This window comes from Nelumbo nucifera, chromosome 5 (assembly GCF_055504915.1).
Source record: "Nelumbo nucifera cultivar China Antique chromosome 5, China Antique-T2T, whole genome shotgun sequence".
In the NCBI taxonomy this organism is placed as follows: Eukaryota; Viridiplantae; Streptophyta; class Magnoliopsida; order Proteales; family Nelumbonaceae; genus Nelumbo; species Nelumbo nucifera.
Window position 1 is genome coordinate 76846296 of NC_142653.1, and position 22150 is coordinate 76868445.

A 22150-nucleotide genomic window follows, 5' to 3' on the forward strand; every position below is an offset into this window, starting at 1 on the left:
AGATTACTTGTAAATTGACTGAGTTTAGTTACTACATATGTGATATCAGGTCTAGTACAAAGCATAGAATACATCAAACTTCCTACTGTACTAATATACTCAAATTGTGCAACTGCTCTACCAGAATTTTCTACCAACTTTATATTAGAGTCATATGGTGTGTTATATTCTTTAAATCCTAAATGCTTAAATTTCTCAAGTATGCTCTCAATATAATGTGATTGGCTTAATGCATAACCCCTACTATGCTTTTTAACTTTTATTCCCAATATGGTATCTACTTCTCTTAAATCTTTCATCTTGAAGACAGAGGATAAGTAGTTTTTATTTTCACTTATGCCAACTATATTAGTACCAACAATAAGCATGTCATCAACATAAAGACATACAATCACTGGTGACTTGTTGTTACCCGTTAAATCCAACACTAATGTTTTCAATTTAGGTCAAGTTACCATTACTAGTGACTAAGTAAAGGGTTTTAGTCTCATCTCTTTAATTTTCATTGTTACTGATTCTCTAGGCAAACCTTTGGTAAGAGGATCAGCCAAGTTTTTACTTGACCCCACACAAGTTATAATAATGATTCCATCTAGAATCAGTTGTCTAACAAATCTATGTCTCAGACTTATATGTTTGGAATTACCATTGTAGGTACCACTATAGGCTCTTGACAGAGTTGCTTCACTAGCAGTATATGGGGTTAAGAAGGCTAAAGAGTTGTGCATCAATAGGCTGGTCATTGATGGAGATTCAAAAACTGTGATAAAATGGTTACAGAAATGGGAAGGGGTGGCATGACAGTTGAAGAATGATTTTAGAATATTTAAATGGATATCAAGGAACATGTCAATTCAGATGGGATGGGTAAGGAGATTTGCCAACAGTTTGGCAGATAGCTTAGAAAAGCAAGGGGTTCAAAGAACATATATGTTTTGGGCACATTTGTAATTATGTACTGGGTCAGCTTACTATGTTGATTTCTTTTGTAACTTATTGTTGTATCCTAAAATATTTTAATAAATAAAAGTTTGAAAGTTATTTATCAAACAAAAAAAGATAGAGTTGCTTCACTATTATAGTAGACGGAAATTGGAATCATAGGACTTGGCCAAAGTTTTATATTCAATAATAAATTCCTAATCCATTCAACATTTTTTTCAATAGCTACTAAGGCTATGAATTCAGATTCTATGGTCGAGTGAGATATACAAGTTTGTCTCTTGAATGCTCAAGAGATCACACCCCCATTAAAGACAAAAATCCATCTAGAAGTCGATTTGTTATCTCTATTACTGGTAATTCAACTTGCATCCATTACCAGTACTGCATATGCGAAATTAAGTCTATCAGAATTACTCAAGTTGTGCAGTTGCTCTACTAGTTTTATACTAGAGCCATATGGTGTGCTATATTTTTTAAATTCTAAATTCTTAAATTTCTTAAGTATTCTCTCAATATAATGTGATTGGATTAATGCATAACCCCTACTATATTTTTTAACTTTTATTCCCAATATAGTATCTACTTCTCCTAAATCTTTTTTTCATGCCATTGTTTGGGTGTTTGCTTTAAACCATACAATGACTTAACTAGTTTACAGACTTTCTTCTCATTTTCAAGAAGGACAAGTTGTTCCATGTAGACCTTTTCATTTAAATCATCATTTAAAGTGTCTCATTGTGCCGCACACATGCGTGCATGCGCGTTGCGTGGTAGCAAGCCTCTATACTCTCTTAGATTTCTAAGGAGTGTAAATAAGCTCCCATTTAAAAACTCAACAAATTAAGTTATTTTTTGATGTGGGACAAGTTAAAAGCTGGTTTTAATAAGAGAAAAAACTATTTTTCAAGACATGTGTGCAAGTGTGTTTTTTATATAATCGATCATCAATATCCCCATTAGATTTTAATCTCATCATTTTGTAAGCAAGATAAATTCACTAAGCACAACCAAAGAAAAATACAACATAACAGAAAACCAAACTTAAAAGCTCTCCTCAGGATTAAGACGTATCAAGGATTTGAGGAATCAAAAAAGAGAGTTTTCTTGTCTACTAGCTGTATTAACCAGAGAGTAAGCCATTCTGTTTTCAGTTCCTTTTATAAGAAACTAGTAAAAAATGAGAGGTCCTATCTGATTCCATCGATTAAGCCTTGAATGCTTCAATTTGCTGATAGGTGGTTGTGCCTTAAAAGGTTGACCGTCTAGGTTGAATCAGAGAAGACAGACAACTACAATGGTGAAATCGAGATCATGGAGCTTTTTCACCCTCTTAGCGTTTGCCCAGCATTCAACGTATGATCGGTGAAGCCGTCGTGCATGGTTCTCATGTATTTTTATCATGAGTGTAGATAACAAACCCGATACCTACATTTTTTTTGTGATTGGATCTTAGCCTCCATCGACAAAAATTTTGCTTCATAGTTATCTGATGGTACATTCCTGGGGACTCCATTTGTATTGTGTGGATTACATTTTTATGCCTACTACAGAAGTAGAGACCCCTGTATATGTCCAGGGGTGTCAACTGGACCGGGTTTTGTTCAATCCGATCCAATCCAATGCGAGTCCATTACAAATGGACCAAGTCCAATCCAATCCAATGAATCTTTTGGACCGTCCAATTCAATATATGGACCACCCGTTCTGTTCAAATTTGTTTAATTTATATTAATTCTAACCCAAACCTGATCCTTTAACACCTATATTCCTATTTTTCATTAATGGACCAGATATTGGTTCAATCCAACCCAATCCAATATAAATTTATTACGGATGGACCAAGTCCAATCCAATCCAATATAAATTCTCGTTGGGTAGTTGCAGGGGACCAGGGACCAGGGACCCTTTGCTTCCTTTCTATGTAACTACTGTTAAACAGAGAAAGAATCAACAAAGTTGCTATTCACCCAAAAGAAAAGTTAAACGGAGAAAGACATCACGTTCTGACTTCCAATGATAAAGACATGAAGTGGAAGCTGGAAACTGGAAAACAATCTGCTTTTCATGCAACTTATTATTGAATAGAATAGTGGTAGGCCAATGGGGACCGACTGTTATCTTGGTGTACCCTGCCATCCCAAGTGTCTAAAACATTCTCCAGAATTGCTGCACCAAGCTCCTTTGGTGAGGAATTTCCTGACCAATCCAATCCATTCACCATTCATGTAGCTAACCAATTTCCTGACCAGTCCAATGCATTCACCATTTATCATTGAATAAATGACATGATTAAGAAACCATGTTGCTTCACTTCAAGCTCTTCTGAAAATGCTGACAATGATATGGTAAACTTCATGGATTCTTTGTTCTCTCTCTTAATATGCTCTTAGTGCTTTATACATTAAAACTACAAAATGCATGCGGTTGATCTTGAATAACTTTTTCAATAAAATACACCTCACCTATGACAAAAATCAAATGTGCATTTCACTTAAAGGTTGTTAGGATGAATTTAGTTCCTGCATGATTAAATTCTGACCATCAAATACTTTCTTCAGTGAGGAAAATCTTTTCTCTTAGGTTGTGTTTGGTTTGATAGAAAATAAGAAGGAAACAAAATGCATAGGGAAAGCCGAAAATTCACTTACATGAGCTGAGAAATTGACTTTCCGGTGAAGCTATTTTTTGTAGCTTCTCTGTAGCAGCAGCTCAATCAATCAACACTGAAGCCATCCCAAATGGGCCCTCACAAAATGGAGATTGGCTTCCGTCAGGGCAAGCCCGTGCCTACACCGTTCCAACTGCCTTTTTCAACCTTGCATTGGGAATATCTCCCCATGAAATAAAGCACAGAAGTACGGAGATATTCTCAATGCAAGGCTATAAAGGCTGCTCGAACAGTACAGTATCAAAAAAGAATTCTTCTTGTGATCAGCATCCAACCAACAAAGAGAATAAAGAGCAATAGCATCAGACTAACGCTACCTCTTCTAATATTGGACTACAATTCAGAATATAAAAACTAGCTTCGACCACAATAACCTTTCTACTTTTGGATCGGTAAATAAGAATCTGAATTGACTTTGATTGGATCATGCAACAGAAGTTGACCATTCTCTTTCTCAATGTAGCTTAAGATAGCTTCAGGTTCTAAACAAGATGCATTTGGGTCCCTTCAGATGAGATTGAATAGTGGGGATAAGATCAAATTGTACTTGTTTAAATTCAACTAATAATTAATTACAAAAATATTGTTAAAATATAATCTCCTTTTGATCAGATCAAGAAATATAATTATAAATAAAATATAAATTAAGTATAAAACCCTTGGAAATGGCAAATATTACAGGTGCATACTGCTGATGCCAAACAAAATGCCATTTGGCATTAAGCAAAATAATAAGTAAAATATGTAGCCTTATAATCTAGCTCCATGCAAGCAAAATCATACCTCCAAGGTTGCATAAAAGGGGTGCCAAATTCACTTGGTGAATCATCTAGACATGCCAAATCTCGACATTTCAGGGCATCAAATGAAGAATGGCTACAGCATCTTGTTGGATCTCAGAGGAACAAGTGATTATGTTCTAGCTCCATTTTGATACATATTGTGCCCCTTATTTCTACTGTTTACCCGTATTCTCCTTTCCCCCTTCAGTTGTAGAGGGATTCTTATACGACTGCAGTGACTGGATAGAAAGCTCAGCATTCTAAGGCACCCTAAGGTAAATGCATGTGCCTCATCAACAGCTCCAATGACTGAACCAATACCCATATTAAAAGTTGGTCAACTTCTCGCTTGATGGGTCCATCAGTCAAGAAGTCCATAGCTAGGCTAATAGCTACTATACAAACTAGTTTTTCATCCAAAGCCCAACTGGATAAACAAAGTGAATGTTGGATATCTTGTAATCTCTGAATATAAACATGGATCCTGTATTCTGTGGTTCAAGGTTCAGCCATCAAGGAACCAGAACATCATATAGATCCACCTCTCTCAGTGTTCAAACAACACAGAAAGCTACATTCTTAAATTTATGTACCCTGCAAATAACCAAATCATTCTCCATTCACTAAGTCTGTATCACAGTATTTTCTTAATAACCAAAGAAAATCCCAGTATTTGTTCAGCATATGGTCAGTAGGCCTAATCCTGTCCCACTTCCCTGTACAGAATATTGCATAAGCATCAGCTGCATACCTGTAAGAAAAGGAAAAAAACATAAATAACTATATTGGTTTTCCTGGCAGTGGGAAAACAAGTAAAATAGGTAGAAGTGGGAACTCTCCGAGTGATGAAGTGAGGGAGAATTCAATGCAATCATGGGCTAAAGGAATACAAAAAAAAAATATAAAAGATAAAGATATAACCCCATAAAATTCAAATAAATCTAGAAAGAGCTTACTTCCCAACACCATGCAACTGGGTCACATGTGTCCAGCCTTCCTCTAAATACTCCTTAGAGAATCGTTGAATCATGATTGCCCTTTTCTTCTGCAATCCTAGAGTCTGAATCACGTTTTCTATTGCTTCAGTAGCAACCAATGTTGCAGCCTTTGCATCAGGACACAGTGCAAAGAGATCTGATATTACTCTTCTAGCCTAAAAATATACTCCCTTTATTAGATGAAGATAATGGTGTAACTAGATTAATAAGAGCAATGAAGATAATGGTGTCACTAGATTAATAAGAGCAATGAAGATAATAGTGTAACTGGATTAATAAGAGCATATAATAAATAATTAGGTTCAACCATAATGGTGCCACACATTAGGGAATTAGTATCATAGAGGTACCTACAAGTGATGGTACATAAACATGAACCAAATTTTGTCCTATATTCATTAGCCTAGTTAATTATGATCACAATGATAATGAATGGAATGATAAAACTTGGGGTGATCCTGAAGAAGCTATAGTATTAGGAATATCATGGGCACATAAAAAGGTTTCCGCTTGTTAAACAAAAGCATACTCCGTATATATGTAAACACATGGAAACATAGACAGATATGCAACTTGAGAAAATGTAGTTTAACAAGAAATAATACACAAGTTATGGCCTTAAAGGTAAATAAGAGGCTGACGACCATTTCAATGGTCCAAGAAAAGAAATGAAGTAAATATTGGAATCATTTCAGAATTATTTTTCATTGATTAATCATATAAAGATACCCTGCGGTGTGATATTTTACTTGAGCACCCAACCACCCTGTCTATAACACCATATTTGACTGACATTATTCAATCACACCCACTGTAAGAAACCACCAGCTTCTTTTATGATGCTCACAAGTTAACATAGGGCAATTAGTTCAGTTATTGATAAAAAAAAGCATAGGGCTAATAACAGCCCTTCAAGCAGCCTACAGGGGCTACTACCATTCCTTCCAACAGATCAAAAATAAAGGCAACATATCCATTGCATAGCCACTACACTGGATGGCAGATGAAAGAAATCCAAAAATAGAGGATGGCAGCAAACATGGGTAGAATATTGATCAACAAATGCTGAACTTTCACCAATCACTGTGAAAACACTTCCTAGACCTCAAACATAATATTCTAGAACAGAAACCTAAACTACCACAACAGGTGTAAAGCCCCAACCAAAAAGCAACAACCAGACATATACAAAACTGCATTTCCTTGAGCTTTGATAAGAAATCATAGAAAAAAATCATGATGAAATGTGTGCAAGATCCCATAAATAGTCTTCCATCAAGCTCTAGAAACCTCTTTTTTTTTCATGATTCCCAGTTATACAGGTCTGATATCATCTAAATATCTAACCTCCATGATTACACTAATCTACAACATCTTCAAGCAGAAAGAGAAAAGCGGGGTTCCTTCCCTGCTATGATGCCAAGGAGAAACTAAAGGTAAAAGAACTGATATAAATCAAGAAACAGAGATATGATATTATGGGGAGATGAGGAATGTGTCAATTAATACCATATTCCCATGTTTTATTACTTAAGAGAAACAGTTAAAAGAATAATAATGCCCCTGCTCCACTACAACTCAAAAACACCATGTGGAATAGACCCAATACATCAGATAACAAAAATCAAAAGATAATATATCCTCAGTCAAACATTGGCAATATCAAGAGCAATGTTTTAAAACACGGAGGCATGACACGAGGCATTCCACTACCTAGAGGAGTGAGGTGCAGTTCAGAATGCAAGAGGCGTAAGCCTCCCAAACACAAGCCTCCTTAAGAGGAGGGGGATTAGGAGGGGGATGAAGAGAAAGGGGGGATCTCATTTTTTCTTTATTTTTAATAAAAATCTTTTATATTAAGAAGAATAAAGATGCATAACATTAGTTGAAAGGGGGGGTCTTGTTGAAGCGGAATGGAGCAAGACCCCCCTAACTCAAAAAAAACAAATTGGGCTGCATCGAAAAGGGGGCGGGGTCTGGGGGGCAAAGCCCCCCAGCCAAAGGGGCAGGGGGCAAACCACTTTCTTTCCCCTTATCTTTCTTCCCTTCCCTTTCCTTTTCTCTTTTTTTCTTCTCTTTCTTTTTATTTCCCTTCCCTTTCTTTTCCTTTCCTTTTTTTTTCTTTTTTCGTTTTATTTTCTGTCTTTTTATATAAGATGTGCATGAAAAAATCGCATGAGGTGTACGCCTCAGAGGTGTCAGCACCTCTGGCATACGCCTCAGGGCATTTTGGGAGCGCCTTGCCTGGAGGCGTGCCTCCAGGCGTACGCCTCCCACGCTCCCACACCTTTTAAAACACTGATCAAGAGTACGCCAAAATCTAAGAATCTTTCAATGTCTTTTTTTTTTTTTTTGATCAATAACAGTGAAATTTTATTAAGAATCTTTCAATGTCTTCAAAATCTGGATAAACCATTAACCTGTCCAAAATGAGGTTTTCTCTTCAAATATTCTTTCATTTCTTTGTCTTCAAATTCCCCAATATATAGAAAAGCAATAAAGAGGATAGTACTTCAAAAGATTTTTGCAAGGCCACAATTCTAAAGAAATTCATGAGGATCATCATAATGGCATAAAGAAAAAGAGTTACCAAATAAAACAGTCCTACATTGGATGAGTATTATCAAAGATTTGCTTCATTCTTGTCACTCATTAAACCGAAGCTGGTTATCCTAAAAGATCTACTCTTCAAAAGATTGGTAGTCAGAATTTCCAATAACCTTGATCAGTCTATGTTATCCCAAGTACATCCAACCTGAAAATGATATTACAAAATTCCCGATTGGTGTATTATAGAAAGATTTCACTGTTCTAGTGCACTCCTTCCACAATCTAGCATCCAGAGATGAAGTATATATCTTGGATGACCAATCTTCTGAACAGATTGACATACTCCTTAGCTTCTCTATTCATGAATGATATTCTGAAAATCAGGCAACATACAACCTGTTAATTTCTGATTTCAAAAGGTGAAGTATATATATATTGTGCTTCCTCCACATCTTTTTCAGGTTTTGTGAATGGATCTGTAATGGAAATTTTCAGAACCTCTAGGGAATTGCACAAGGGGACCCATTTTCTTCATTGTTGTCTATGCTGGTTGTGGAATTCTTGAGTGGGTTAATTATTAAAGGAGAAGAGTTGGATCCCATTTAAGATCTTCGGATGAATTTGGAGGGTCCAGTTATTTCTCATTTGCATTATGCTGATTAATACATTGGTTTTTCTGAATGCATCAGTATCAGGAAGCCTTAAATTTAAATGGGTGGTTCTATAATATTCTGATGTCATTTCAGGGTTCAAGGTGAACCTTGTTAGAGTGTGATAATCAGAAATAGATGATATTGATAGTTGATAATATATGCCTAAGAAGTTTGGGGTGGACACCAAAATTGCTAGTTACTTTCTACAAAGGTTGGAGAGAGGCCTAAGAAGTTTGGCATTGCCAGATTAAGGGATTGTTTGGGGGGGGGGGGGGGGGGAGAGCACCAAGCCCTATGGAAAACTTGTAGAAAAGTGATGTGCTTACATATGATTGTATAGTCTTGTATGGGGAGCACCAGGTATTTGTAAAATGGGAATATGCTTAAAAATATCATTGTATAGTCACGTTAGAGCTGTTCTATCACCCTCCTCATCCCATACTCGACAAAGGAGTTTTTCACGCTACTACATTAATAAAATAACATTTCTTTTTCTGATAAAGAAATATATTCTTTCATTTCTATCACAAGCAAAAGATCTATGCTTTCCATGTATAGTGACTATCTGACTGAGCATTAAAGAAAACCATTTATGATATACATTGGTGATTGAGAGAGAGGATCTGTTTGGGTCCCACTTGAACCAATTTTACATGGCAGAGTGATGATTCAGACAAAAATAAAGATAAAGGCCTTTTAAGGAACTTATCTGAGTCACTAGAAGTTCCATCTGTTTAAAACCATATCCATTGTTAAAATATTGGCACTTAAATCATTTTTACTACTACTCAAGTCCGTTTTGGTCTACCCCTAGCCCTTTTATCCCCTTCAACTTGCAGCATAAGTTATTCACCTTGTCCCTGAGTGGAATAACTTGAAAATTTTCTTTTCTGTGTAGACAAAAACTAGTTGTTTTAAATACTCCAGTACAATCGACAAGTAACATATAAACTTTGTATTTCCAATGACAAGATTGAGGCTTTCCAACCAAGCTAACCACAGCATCATTTAAATTTTAAGATAAAGGTTTATCATTTAAGGATGACAAATAAGAGCACCGACTGGACAATTTAGAAAAATGGGAAAAGAAAAACAAGGGTTACCTGTACACCGGATGTGCGATTAAGGAGCATGCATATCACAACTACCCTCCAAGGATCATGGGCATGCTCTTCTTGGAGAAGTTTAAAATGCGACCGTGGAGGTTTCCATGTGTTATCTGGAGTTTTCCTTTTGTATGCTTCATCCAGTCTCTGGGAAGCAGAAAGGCTAAGTGGATTCTTGGATTTCTTCTCATCATCCGACCAGTCACTCTCTTCTTCTTTGGGAGCATCATGGAAGTAAGGAGAAACCACTGCCACCTTAGAACAAATCTTCTTACGCAGCTTTGGCGTTCTAATTTTCAAATCCTCCATATCCTTCGTCCCTGTTTCTTGCATCCCTGAGGTTTGGAAGTAAGGGGAAACCACTTCAACTCCTTTGTTTGCTCTGTTCTGACTCTTTTCTCCTTTCGAATTCCTCTTTGATGGAGAATCTTCAACTATTCCCATATTCTCCTCCAGTTGCACCCTTTCTGCTTTCGCTGTAGCATGGGAATCAGGGGGAAACATTGTTACCCTCACTGCCTCAGTAGAGACATTCTCATCAACCATCCAGTTACTACTACTCCTTGTTGAGTCAATCTCTTCCTCCTCGTCAAGTTTGCTGTCTTCTCCAGCAGGTGAAGTTGGAGAGTACTGAAATTTGCGCAGAGGATGACACACTCTCCTCCTCCTGTAGGCAGAATCTTCTATTTTATCCACCTCCTCCTCCAATTGCAATTCTTCCACCTTCACAGTTCTATAAGAATCGGATGAAGACACCTCAACTCCCTCAATCTGATTATGCAAATTCTGTTCCCCCACCCTATCCTTGCTCCTCTTACCTTGTTTCTCATCAAGCTTTCCATCTTTTCTAACCTTAGAATCTATCGACAAGCACTGGGAATTGCAAAGAACTTCATCGATCTCCATCTCCTTTCCTTTATTGGCCTTCTGGAAATAGGACGAAACCACCCGCCCTCCTTTTCTCCTCTTCTTCTTCTTCTTCTCCTGTTTCTCATCATCACTGCTTCTCCTCCTTCTCCGGGAACCAGATTTTTCTCCCTCGAGGGCCACTGCCTCTTTCCCATTCTCCTCGACTTCTTCAACGGTCTCATCAAGGCAGGAGACCTTGTTTTTTGAATGATTCTCGTCATCCGTCGGAGAACCCAACAACCGCGCCTTGGGATTTTCTAGCTTCTCAGGCGTTGACGTCTCGAAATCAAGGGAAGCCAATGACGAAGATTGTTGAGGCGGTGGCACCGTCTGCTGCGATTTCTGTCTCTTCCTCCTCTTCTTCATGTTCTGGTTCAATTCTCTGCTTTCTTCTTCTCTTTCTAATTCTACCACTTCAACGACCGTTTGGCTTTTTTCGCGTTCGTGAGAATCGGCCGATGAAATCCTCCCGCGACGGCGTCGTTTCCTCTTCTTCCCGGTTGAAGGCTGCTACTGGTTCATTGATTCTCCCTTCTCCGTCTGCTCTTCCATATTTCGTCCGTCCGGTTGCTCCGCGGATTAACAAAACTAAAGAGCCCAGTTATGCTACTCAGACATCGGTCCTCACACGGACCTCACTATGTATCAGCCACACATCACAAAATGTATCAGCCATTGTAGCCCGGCCCGAAAATTTTTCGCTCTGTGATGTACCAGCCGCACTGTATTGGGAACATCTTCTATCAATAAAATATAGGAGTACGGAAGATGTTCCCGATGTGCGGCTAGTAGATGCTGTGAGGTCGATGTGAGGAGCGCTCTATGAGAAAAGATCATCCTAATTCAATTATAAAAAATAAAAAATGTCTTGATAAAAGGTGAGTCAGGTGACCATTTGTAGCCTGGCCCAAAAAATTTTTAAGCTTGGGCCTCAAAATTTGAAACCCTAAAACCTAATAAAAATACCTGAGGTGGATTGAACTCTAAATTTCTCTTCTATATTCACATTTATCACACTAGCTTCTCACTTTATTTAACCTATGAGTTAGACTCTTTGTCTCCTTTGCCGATCACAAAAATAAATAAAGAGAAAAATAAAGAGAAAAAGAAAAAAAGGAAAAAAAAAGATTATTTCTTTTTCTCTTCTTATCTTTCTTAAATTTCTTGTTTATCCTATTTTATTTTAATATTGCATTTATTTTTATCTTTATTCGACTATTCTTGTTGACCAATCTGGTTTTAGTTGGGCATTTAGTTTGGCTCTTTTTTTCATTGTTAGGAAATGCGCACATGGAAATTTTAGATGATGATAATAGTAATGATGTGTCCAAATTTTCTTTATTTTTTTATATTTCTATGTATATAAAAATAATTCTTGTTTTTCAACACAGTTTTGTTTAATATATGAAAATATGATATTACAGATGTAGTCAAATGTTTTCTACAATATTTCTATAGTTTTCACAAATCTTTTTTGTATTTTTATCTTCTTTTATTTATATTATTTAATTATGACATCAAGTGTTTACATATTTGACCCAACAAGTTAAACTATTGGCCCACTATCAAATAGGTAAACAATTTCATTTTCCGATTGGTTTTAAATTTTGTATTTCATTATCATCAATATAAACAGTTCTTGTTCATCACACTTATTTTTCTTTAACATGATTAATAGAAAATATTAGAGACATGCTTAAATTTTGTTGTCTTTATTTCTATTTTAAGTTTTATTATTTAACTATCACATCATGGTTTGATCCATTTGACCCAAACATTTGAATTACACCACCATTTGGACTGAATAATAGTTCCGTTTTTTGGTCAATCTTAAAAACGTGTGTTTTATATTGTCAAAAGTACTTGATATAGATCTAATTAGTAAAATTTATTGGTGAGAAAAATCTCTTAAATATAGGATTTAATGAATAGTGGTAGTGGCCACAAGCCCATTTGTACTTTTAATATATACTAGCAAGTAAATCCATGCAAAATGCATGGTCTTGAATAGATATTTGATTAAGTTTGGGTTAAAAATTTTGGGTTTTAATATCAGTTTGGTCTAGGCTAGGTTCCATATTTAAGGTTGGACTGGCTCTTTACCTGAGCCAAACCCATCTAATTTATACCCCTTCTTCATTAAGAGAGTCAAAAGGGCCAGGCCAATGGAGATTAAGAGGAAATAAAAGAAGGGATTTAATGGGGGAGGAGAGATGTTATAAACATTAGCTATTGGGGGAAGAGGTTAAGAATGATTTATTAGAGAGTAATGATGGGTTTTATTAGAAAAAAAAGACCTAAGAGGTTTTCTATTGTTTCTTACATTTTTAGTAATTTAATTAAAAACAGATAACCACATGTGTGACAATTGAGAGGAATAGGAGGGTGTGAGCTTTTTTTTCTTTTGTTTTGTTTTTTTTTTTTTTTGTATCTTCTGAAGGAGATCACCCAACACCGGGATTTGATCCCAGGTCTCCACTACGACCAACAGGAGACCTTACCAACTAGCTGGTTGGCACCTTAGAGAGTGTGAGCTTTGTGGCTAGAAGACCCTTTCCACTTTCTAATAGATATAGATTAATGTAAGTTTACTTTGAAACATTTTTTAAGCACCCCACTTTGCAACTTATTGCTGCCCCCCCCCCCTCCCCTTTCCAGATAATATTGCTTTGTTTTTGCTGCTTTTAAGATTTTTTCAAAATGAAATATTTTATCTATTAGTTCTGCCACTTTTGTAACAAAAACTTTATGCAAATGGCAAGAAAAATAAAGATTATATCATAAAAAAAGCAAAAATATAGTTCAAATATTTCTGCGTGAAAAATTTTCACCCATTTTAAACAAATTGAGCCTTAAGAAATAAAAGAAATATAAATCCCTTCACTCTGCCTACCACTTGGCTAGAGATATGTTCACCAGTCCTTTTCTATGTTTTTTTTTTCTTTGCTAGGCGTTCACCAATCAATTTAGGAACCCAAATGTCAATGGTGGTTATGTGAACCGGAGAGGGCAATCTTCACCGATGATGGTGTGCTAAGATCCTTTAATCTGGATCATCCAAATGATATGCCAACTGATTGATCAAGGCCTTGTGAAGATGGTGGAGGATTTCCCAGAAAGTTAATGAAATGCATTGTGTAGTACACTTAAAGAGCTTTTAGATAAGGTTGGTTAATCATGACTGAACTGGTATATGTTTCAAGATAAGTTTGAGTATAAGCAGACATGATACTTCAACTACAATTACAGTGATTTCATGTTTGCTTAGTTTAGGATTAGACATTGAAGTTATCTGATTCTCTAATACCTGCACTGATTTTAACAAACAAACAAACAAAATGGGATTTGGAAGGTCAGTGCTGGTGGAGCTACCATAATGAAAAAGGATGTCAGTATGACCTCAACCTCAATGATATTTCTAGGATTTGCAATTGAAACAAATCCAGTTTAATTTCTATGATCAACATACTGAGCTAGAACCATTGGCTTTTACAGGAATAGACTTAAAGCTACACTTGGACATGGGTGGAAGTAGTAAGAAATGATTTAGGCGCTAATAGTTTAACAGTGGATATGACCATAAACAGAACGAATGGTGAAAAGGGATTCATGGAGTCAACCCTATATAGTTGGAATAAGGCTTGGATGATGTTGATGAGACTTGCACCACACTAGCTTTAGGGGTAAATGTCTTTATGAATCCCACCTGGGATATGGTGATTCTAACCAACTATTCCTTGAAAGGCGAACAAAATAGTGCCAATCATCTGAGGACCATATGATTACATCCATCTATAGGATCAATGTATGAAATAAATGGTGTTCAGAATTTCGCCACAAAATGATGGATTGTACTTGTCAGCATTGATATATTATGTATTTGAGTGCAATTCCATGTACAAATACACCATTTAAAGGATCTCAATGCTATAAAACTTTGAACTTTGAAGGAGACTGATGTTAACTAGGAGTTTATACTGAGAAAATAGCAAATCAAACTGAGCTAATAATTAAGATTTAAGAGCACACTATAATGTAAGAACAGTTGGGTGAAAGTTCGATGATTACAATTAAATGCTTCAAAAGCTCTCATTGAATTTACAACACATTGACATTTGAGTGCAAGAGTAGAGAAAATTACAGGGTAGGAACCCTTTCAGCTGATCCAGAAATAACAGTGAGCAAGTTGTTGCCAAAAGGATCACTAAGGTGGGCTGCCAGGTTCTCAACTGGACCTTGGCCTGTAACATAAGCCTGAAAGTAGAAACCAAGCATGGCAAACATTGCAAGTCTTCCGTTCTTAATCTCCTTAACTTTCAAAATTGCTGCCTGGTCAGGATCTTCTGCGAGCCCCAATGGATCAAATGGACCACCTGGATGAAGCTTGTCCTCCAAATTCTAGAGAAAAGGAAACACAGAAATACCACCTTAGTTGTAAATTGTAATTAATTTTATAACTACCATAAACATTTGAAGTCATACCATGATAAACTACTCTTGAGATGTTCTAGAGTTCAAAAATCCCCCAATTAACACAAATTTACATGGAAAATTCCACATAATACCGGATACGTATTTTCAGTATTATCTATTATGTTTTTGCCTTCTGTAATTCAAGGTTTTTCTTCATTGTTCCTTCTTTTCCTTCTTCTGCTCCAGCTTTCTTTCAAAGAAAAGGAAAGAGAATTCTGCTTTCAAATTCTCATTATGTCTGAGACATGGTTTGGAATAGTTGATAGTGCAAGACTCGCTAAGAAAAAATAATTCTTAGTTGTAATAATAATGGCAGCAGAAGAAGCAGAAAAATTACAATAAGAACAAGAACAAGGCTTGCATACCAGGCCATTGATGATTCTGTAGTATTCTGCACCCCCAACAAGAATAACTTCAGCAATGACAGCAACAACAAGGTTAATGGGGATGTTCTTCCCAAAGTAATTCAGAGTGTTCCCATCAAGAAGTAGAGCTCCTGTCTGTATAAATGTTCATAGGAAAGAACCTCATAAGTAAAGATTATTAACTTGTCAAAAGATTTTATGTCTAGAGATAGTTACATCTATATCGGTGGAAGAAAACCCCACCAGCCAGACAGTGAGGAAGGCACGTCCACAATAAACAATTAAAAGATCAAAGTCTTCCCTATTTTATAAATCAGTTCAGGGTAAACCGAACCAATTCACACTTTACCCTAAATACTCAATGCCACATGAGGGATGGAGGAACTAATAGGAAATGCTTGGGTTGCCTCTCTACCGATCTCATGTAGTTTAAGATGTTGATTCTGGGCTAAGTAGACTTTCTTCTTAGATGGATAGTACTATTGAGTTTCATAGAGGACAGACAGCTAAATGTATATGGTTTGGAACAGGAAAATAGTGGTAAACATGAGAACATACATGAAATTCCTGGTATGAACAATGAAAGGATTAAGGTAGAGATGCAACTTGAGCAGGCTCAGGCTGAGCATTTTTCAAATTTGGAAAATCTTCAAATCGGATAACCAAGTTGCACTTGTAGGTCAGTGGGGTTGACACAAACTAAATATGGTTTAATAATGCTTAATTCAGGTCCTATAATGATTCTAGTAATTGAGTTATAAGCCCAACCACCTGAAATGTAAAAATAAAAATGTAGGTCTATACTTCTAACATGCTTTGGTGATGCTTAATTAAACATTCATCCATACCACAAAAGAGATAAATATTCTATATCAAAGGAGTTCACTTAATGTACAGTTGAGTACCTTGAACCAAACAGCTTCAGGACCACAATTGGCACCAAACTTGTTGAAGGCCTCTGGAATGATGAAGCCTGCAGCTCCAAGCATGGCCCACCGGGCATGAATGAGTTCATATGCCTGATATCTGCAATGAAACCACAATTCTCACACATGAGTTTACCATACTGGGTTTCACTCAGGGACCATTGCTTGGTTCAATGATAAACTGTCATTTTTTTGAGTTCACACAATATTTTGTTTTCAAAGTTTGGTTCATTGGTTCTTATTATTCATGACAAAGATATTAAATTTTGTCAAAGTTTTTAAAGCCTTAAGAGTTAATCCCAATTTCGACTGTCATCAAAACAAAATATTAGTACAGTTTTGTATATTCAGGTATTGCTCTAAAAAGTAAAGGTCTGTGAACATTTGGGCAAAGATAGCAGAGAAAATAGGATTTAGACATATAAGAGGAAAACTACAAAATAAAACAGATGAAATAGTAATTTTTTTTGAACTAACAGATATTTTTTTGTTCCATTTCAAATGTAAAAATTCCATAAAAGTTTCAAAAAAGATAGTTGTTTTTGTTTTTGAGGAGGCCAAAATATATCTGAAAAACAAATTTGAAAACAACCTCTCTCTTTCTCTCTCCCCCTTACAATAAAAGTTGAGGACTCAAGAAAAGTTATAGGTTGCATTTTCTTCTCTGTAAAATGGAGGAAAATTTTTTCAGAATGAAATACTTAGGCCATGCTTTTGCCCCTTTTACAATGAAAACTCTGTATTCCTTTCCATTTGCATCAAAGAAATTAGAAGGAACACGAGAGGAGACAAACAGAACCAAATCAAAGAAAGATCAGCATTTAGACTTACTTGGCGAAGTCCTCAGGTTTCTTGCTCAGACCAAAGGGATCATAACCATAACTGCAATCACATAAACAGAACCCCAAAACATTACAAGCCTTAGCCACATGAACATGCTAAAAAAACACCCTGATCTTATGGCTCAAGTTAGCTCTTCTTACTCTCCGGGTACTTCTCCGGTGAGGTATTCAGGGATTTCTGATCTGTCCAAGAGACCGTCCGGCAAGAAAATTCTTCTGTCAGGACCTGAAATCAGATCACCCACATTGTCACTGTAAGAATAGAAGAAGAACCCCTCCTAAAAAGGAATTAACCAAGAGCACTATGCAGTCCTATCCGATGGTCGGAGTACTCACCATACCACTTGGCGAGTTCATCGTTGATGGGAGCGGCGGCAGCGGGCTTAGGCTTGGGTGGTGGGGGAGCCGCCTTCTTCCTTGAGAAGAGTGCGACAGTCTTGAAGGTAGTTGGGCTGGAAGCCGAGGGTGCAGGCCGGGCAGCACCAGTGAAGTTTAGAGGGTTGCCGAGCATTTCCTTGACGCCCAGAGAGGCGGACGCCGTGGACGCTGCGAGGGATGCCATTTGGTCTTGAGTGGTTGGCCGGAAAAGTTGGATTTTCCGGTGAGGTGGTGACAAGTGGAACGTGTGGAAGGAGAGAGGGTGAGGGAGGGATACTAAATGCTTGGTCGGGTGGATGTGAGTGTGCCAAGTGGGATGGTAATTGGTTGGTTCCTGGGATGCGCAATCTGAAGTTTTGATCTGATAGGGTGGGATTTGATGACGTGGTAGATGATGGTGCTGACGTGGATACTTCCTAACCACTTGATTCCTTCTATTTGGATAAAATGTCCCATCCCATGATCCATCTCTGTTTTTCTCATCCTAAACAAATGACGGAAATACCCTCCTGCTCAAAACTGTCAGTGTCAGGACGGTGAGCTCAGAGCTGGTGCAAAATTTGTTTGGGCCTACAAGCTGGGCCCTAGGATTTCTTGAATCGGACCATTGGGTTGGATCCATACCTACAAATTCCAAGTTTTTTTTGTTTTTGGTATTGGACAAATTCCAAGTTGGACCCTAATTACACATAGTATAAATATTAGGGCTGTAAACAGATCCAATCGAATCCAATATAGTTTGGAGTAGGGGTGATCATGGGCTGTGCTTTGCATTTATGATAAGGGCTAAAGCTTAGTCCTGGGTCCGGCTCGGCCCGGGGTTCCGGGCCTGTAACATAAGCCCTAGCCCAAGTCTACACGGGCCAGGGCCGGGCCGGGCCTGATTCCGGGCCAATGTCTTTCATTATAAAACATTATATACTTATAAAATTTTATATTAAATGACATAACATGTATATAAACTTTTATTTTATATATTATATAATATAAAATTTTACATATGATATAAATTATACATGTCATGTTATAATATTTATACATTATACACAAAATGTGTAAGTTTAAATATATATGGGCCGGGCCGAGCCAAGGCCGAGCTTGAAGTATTAAGCCCAAGCCCAACCCTAAAATTTGCGGGCCTGATATGGGCCCGGGCCCAGGCCAGGTCTGAACGCAAAACCTAAGCCCAAGCCCGAAATTTCCAAGACGGGCTTGTGTGGGCCAGGCTGAAATGATCACCCCTAGTTTGGAGTCTGGATCTCCTGCCCATAAGAACTCTACCCTCGTCTACCCACATAACATTGCAACCACAAATGTAAAACATCTCATCCTCCTACATAATATTATGCACGAGGAGATGTTCCCAATGCACGGGGGTAGTGTGTTATAGGTAAGGTTCAAAGTATCATTACGTATCAGCCCGTATCGGCCGATATGTATCATTCTATGGCCCTTTCGATATGCCCCTACAGTGGGTGTATCGGGGGTTTGACCAGTTCAGGGGATGGAGGGGTCCTAGACTGGCTCCCTTGAACTAGTTTTGAAAAAAAAAGGTAAAAAAACAAGTATTGAAACGCCCGATACACCCCTACCGGCGTATTGGGCATATCGATATTTTGAACCTTGGTTATAGGTAGACGTGGATATAGTTCTTGTGGACAGAAGATCCAAAGTCTATAGTTTGATTCATTTATATTTGAATTTGAATTGAATCTTATCCATCAGATTTATATTGGATTAAATATTTAAAAATCCAATTGGGATTGTAAATTTGTAATTAGATATTGCACACAATAAATAAATTAAATTAAAAATTATCAAAATTGTATATTAATAAAATGAACTAAAATTGAGAATGACGGTTCAGCCCAAGGTCAGAATTCATAGGCACAAGATACAGTTGGGGTAGGTGCCAGCTTGGAATTGATGCCAATTCACGGGTGGACATTGATGGATAGGGTGGGAGTAATTAACCTTTTGAAATGTTATAGATCTGCAGTGAAAATCAGAATTCTGCAATGGGCCTGTCTGCACTTCTCCATTTTTGCTTCAAGAATTAAAATTGACTTTGATATTATATTTCATTAACAAAATAAATTGAAATATAGTGAAATATTGAGGGTTAAGGTCAACGCTAGCCCAATCCAAGGTTCTATCATTCATCCAATCCAAACTTGACCTCAAGTTGGGCTGGGCTGGGCTCAACCTGAGTTCTTTACCTTTTCCTATTTTCTTATAATCTCAAAGTGTCTCAAATTCTCTTAATCTTTAATTAAGAGATTTAAATTAAACTTTTATGACTATATATTGACCATATTTTTTATTGGTATTTGTTTGTTTGATATTTTTATTGATTATTTTAGAAGAAAAGTGAATAAAAAATATTTCAAATGATTAGAGTCTATTATAAGTTATAATAAAATCTTCTATAAAAATCTAGACTTATGGAAAAGAAACCATTAATGATAACTTGTCATAGAGTTAAGCTTAAGAGTTAAAGACAAATTGATATGTATACTACACATGTACAATCAAGGTTCAAAGTATCGTTACGTATCGGCCGATACGTATCGTTCTAGGACCCTTCCGATACGCCTCTACAGTGGGTGTATCGGGGGTCTGACCGGTTCAGGAGATGGAGGGGTCCTAGACCGTCTCCCCTGAACCAGTTTTAAAAAAAAAAGGTAAAAAAACAAGTATCGAAACGCCTGATACGCCCCTACCGGTGTATCGGGCGTATCAATATTTTGAACCTTGTGAACAATAGCAATAATAGAATCGGGTTTGGATTGGGCTGGATTGCCTAAAGGCCAGCCCTAACCCAACTCGAAGTAAAGTTAAATTGGGAAAACTCAACCCCAACCCTAACCTGATCATCAATCCAATTTTTTTGGGTTGGATTCAGGTTAATCCAGCCCAAGTTGCAGTCCTTATTTGTTCGTGTAGATATTTTAAACCTTGCTTGGACAGTTAGACGCAAAATCGTAAAATTAATATAACTTTCTGAGGTAAACTGAATTCTAAATTTCTCTGTAAGTAAATAAACAAACCTCCAAAACTTCGCCTAAATAAACTCATCTTGCAACACCGATTTGGGTAGAAAGAAGAGATGCATCAGAGTGGCAATCAGCACAATGGTTTTCAAAATCGGACCAGACTGGACAATTGGACCGGAAAAACCAGGAACCAGTCTGATGACCGGTTCTGTTTTAGCGCAGAACCATTATTTTGCCAAAAAATATTGATTTAGTCAGCAAACCGTTGACCCGGGCAGTCAAACCATTCAATAGTTTGGCCATTTTTTTAATTTTTTGTCAGAACGGGCCATTCATTTGGTTCAAACAGTCGGACCATTCGACCTGAAAACCGAACCCTGACTGGTTCGTTGTCCGATTCAGTTTTAAAAACCTTGATCAACACTAAAACTTTTGCCAAACTTTCACTATCATAAATCGTAATCGATGTTGATCAAAAAAATATAACTCAAATTATATTATCACAATTAAGAACTATTAATTAGTTTTATAAGGGTCATCACCCAATTAAGAACTATTAATTAGTTTATTGAAAGTAGCATTATTTTCGTCTTTTACACAAAGTAACAGCTGTGAAGCTCAAAGCCACGTTATTACCGGTGACTAGACAATAACCCCTAAAGGATTAATTATTTCTTTATATTTCAATTAATAACATTATAAATAAGCTATAGGAAATTAAGTAGCTTTTGCAGCCAGCAGCAACAATAATAGAACTTTGAAATAAAAACAGGAAAAATAATTGTATATTTGTATATACGTATTTGTGCTTTATCAATAAAAGTACCATATTTTTTTCTTTCGGGAAAGTGGCTCTCAAAACTCGCATCTCTTTCAACGCCCCCCACACCCCCTCAAAAAAAAAAAAAGAAAGAAAACAAAAAAGAAAAAATACTAGTAGTAATAATAGAATTCATTTTTGTAAACAATTATAGTAAATATGAAAAATCAATTATAAGTTGGACTTGAGTAGTCATTTGATACCATTATTTAGTTTTTTTTTTCAAATTTCGGTTTTTGGGGACTTTTTTATGCATATTTTTTATTAAATAAGAGAGGGGTCCCAAAAAGCCAAGACACCTGTAAATAGGTGTATCATATTGAAATTTTGAACTTTGAGAAGAAATAGGGGTTTGGAATCTGAAACTGTTTGGGTAGGCTGGATCAAAGTTCAAAGTATCGATACAATACGTGTTTCGGCCGTATCGTATCATTTTTTTTTGCTTTTTTTTCAAACTTTGATTATTTGGAAAGCTTATGTTTTTTATTATTAAAAAATTGGAGGTCTGAAACACCTGGAAACAGGCGTTTTGAATCGTATCATTTTTAAAAGATACGATACGATAAACCCATATCGAATGGATACCTCCCCCCCACCCCCCACCCCCCACCCCTTTGGAAATCAGAATCTATTCTAACTGATTCCAAATTTCCGATTCCCATCTGAACCAAACAGACGGGGAATAGATCATTCTAATTCTGATTCCAATTGATTGATTCTGATTACAACTCTGACTGTG

At 36.8% G+C, this 22150-nt stretch overlaps 2 protein-coding genes across 7 annotated transcripts; both read right to left on the reverse strand.

Moving 5' to 3' along the window:
- Positions 1-2876: 2876 nt before the first annotated feature.
- Positions 2877-11305, reverse strand: LOC104593926 (uncharacterized). Of its 6 annotated transcripts, XR_016076753.1 has the most exons (6): positions 9700-11305; positions 5352-5548; positions 4397-5146; positions 3594-3834; positions 3408-3464; positions 2877-3186 (listed from the first exon to the last, which is right to left on the reverse strand). XR_016076753.1 is itself a non-coding variant. In XM_010254021.3 (3 exons), the coding sequence occupies exons 1-3, from the start codon at positions 10975-10977 to the stop codon at positions 5005-5007; spliced, it is 1617 nt and encodes a 538-aa protein (XP_010252323.1). In that variant the 5' UTR covers positions 10978-11305; the 3' UTR covers positions 4145-5004. The 6 variants fall into 6 exon arrangements, 1 of the variants encoding a protein (XP_010252323.1); XR_016076756.1 differs by lacking the exon at positions 3408-3464 and having other exon boundaries at positions 3594-3668; XR_016076755.1 differs by having other exon boundaries at positions 2877-3464; positions 3594-3668.
- Positions 11306-14597: 3292 nt separating this feature from the next.
- Positions 14598-17884, reverse strand: LHCB5 (light harvesting complex of photosystem II 5). Its single transcript, XM_010254019.3, has 6 exons — positions 17554-17884; positions 17359-17443; positions 17207-17257; positions 16355-16475; positions 15450-15584; positions 14598-15009 (listed from the first exon to the last, which is right to left on the reverse strand). Exons 1-6 carry the CDS (start codon positions 17777-17779, stop codon positions 14749-14751), a joined length of 879 nt encoding a protein of 292 aa, XP_010252321.1. The 5' UTR covers positions 17780-17884; the 3' UTR covers positions 14598-14748.
- Positions 17885-22150: the final 4266 nt, after the last annotated feature.

What these genes read in the sequence shown, in the direction of transcription:
- LOC104593926 (XM_010254021.3), bottom strand. Translation starts at nt 10,977, where the DNA reads ATGAAGAAGAGGAGGAAGAGACAGAAATCGCAGCAGACGGTGCCACCG. An exon ending in ATCGCACATCCGGTGTACAG is followed by an intron (nt 5,549 to 9,699) that starts GTAACCCTTGTT and finishes GTATATTTTTAG; the next exon opens with GCTAGAAGAGTAATATCAGA. An exon ending in CAGTTGCATGGTGTTGGGAA is followed by an intron (nt 5,147 to 5,351) that starts GTAAGCTCTTTC and finishes CTTTTCTTACAG; the next exon opens with GTATGCAGCTGATGCTTATG.
- LHCB5 (XM_010254019.3), bottom strand. Translation starts at nt 17,779, where the DNA reads ATGGCATCCCTCGCAGCGTCCACGGCGTCCGCCTCTCTGGGCGTCAAG. An exon ending in CTGAAGCTGTTTGGTTCAAG is followed by an intron (nt 15,585 to 16,354) that starts GTACTCAACTGT and finishes ACATTTATACAG; the next exon opens with ACAGGAGCTCTACTTCTTGA. An exon ending in ACAGAATCATCAATGGCCTG is followed by an intron (nt 15,010 to 15,449) that starts GTATGCAAGCCT and finishes CCTTTTCTCTAG; the next exon opens with AATTTGGAGGACAAGCTTCA.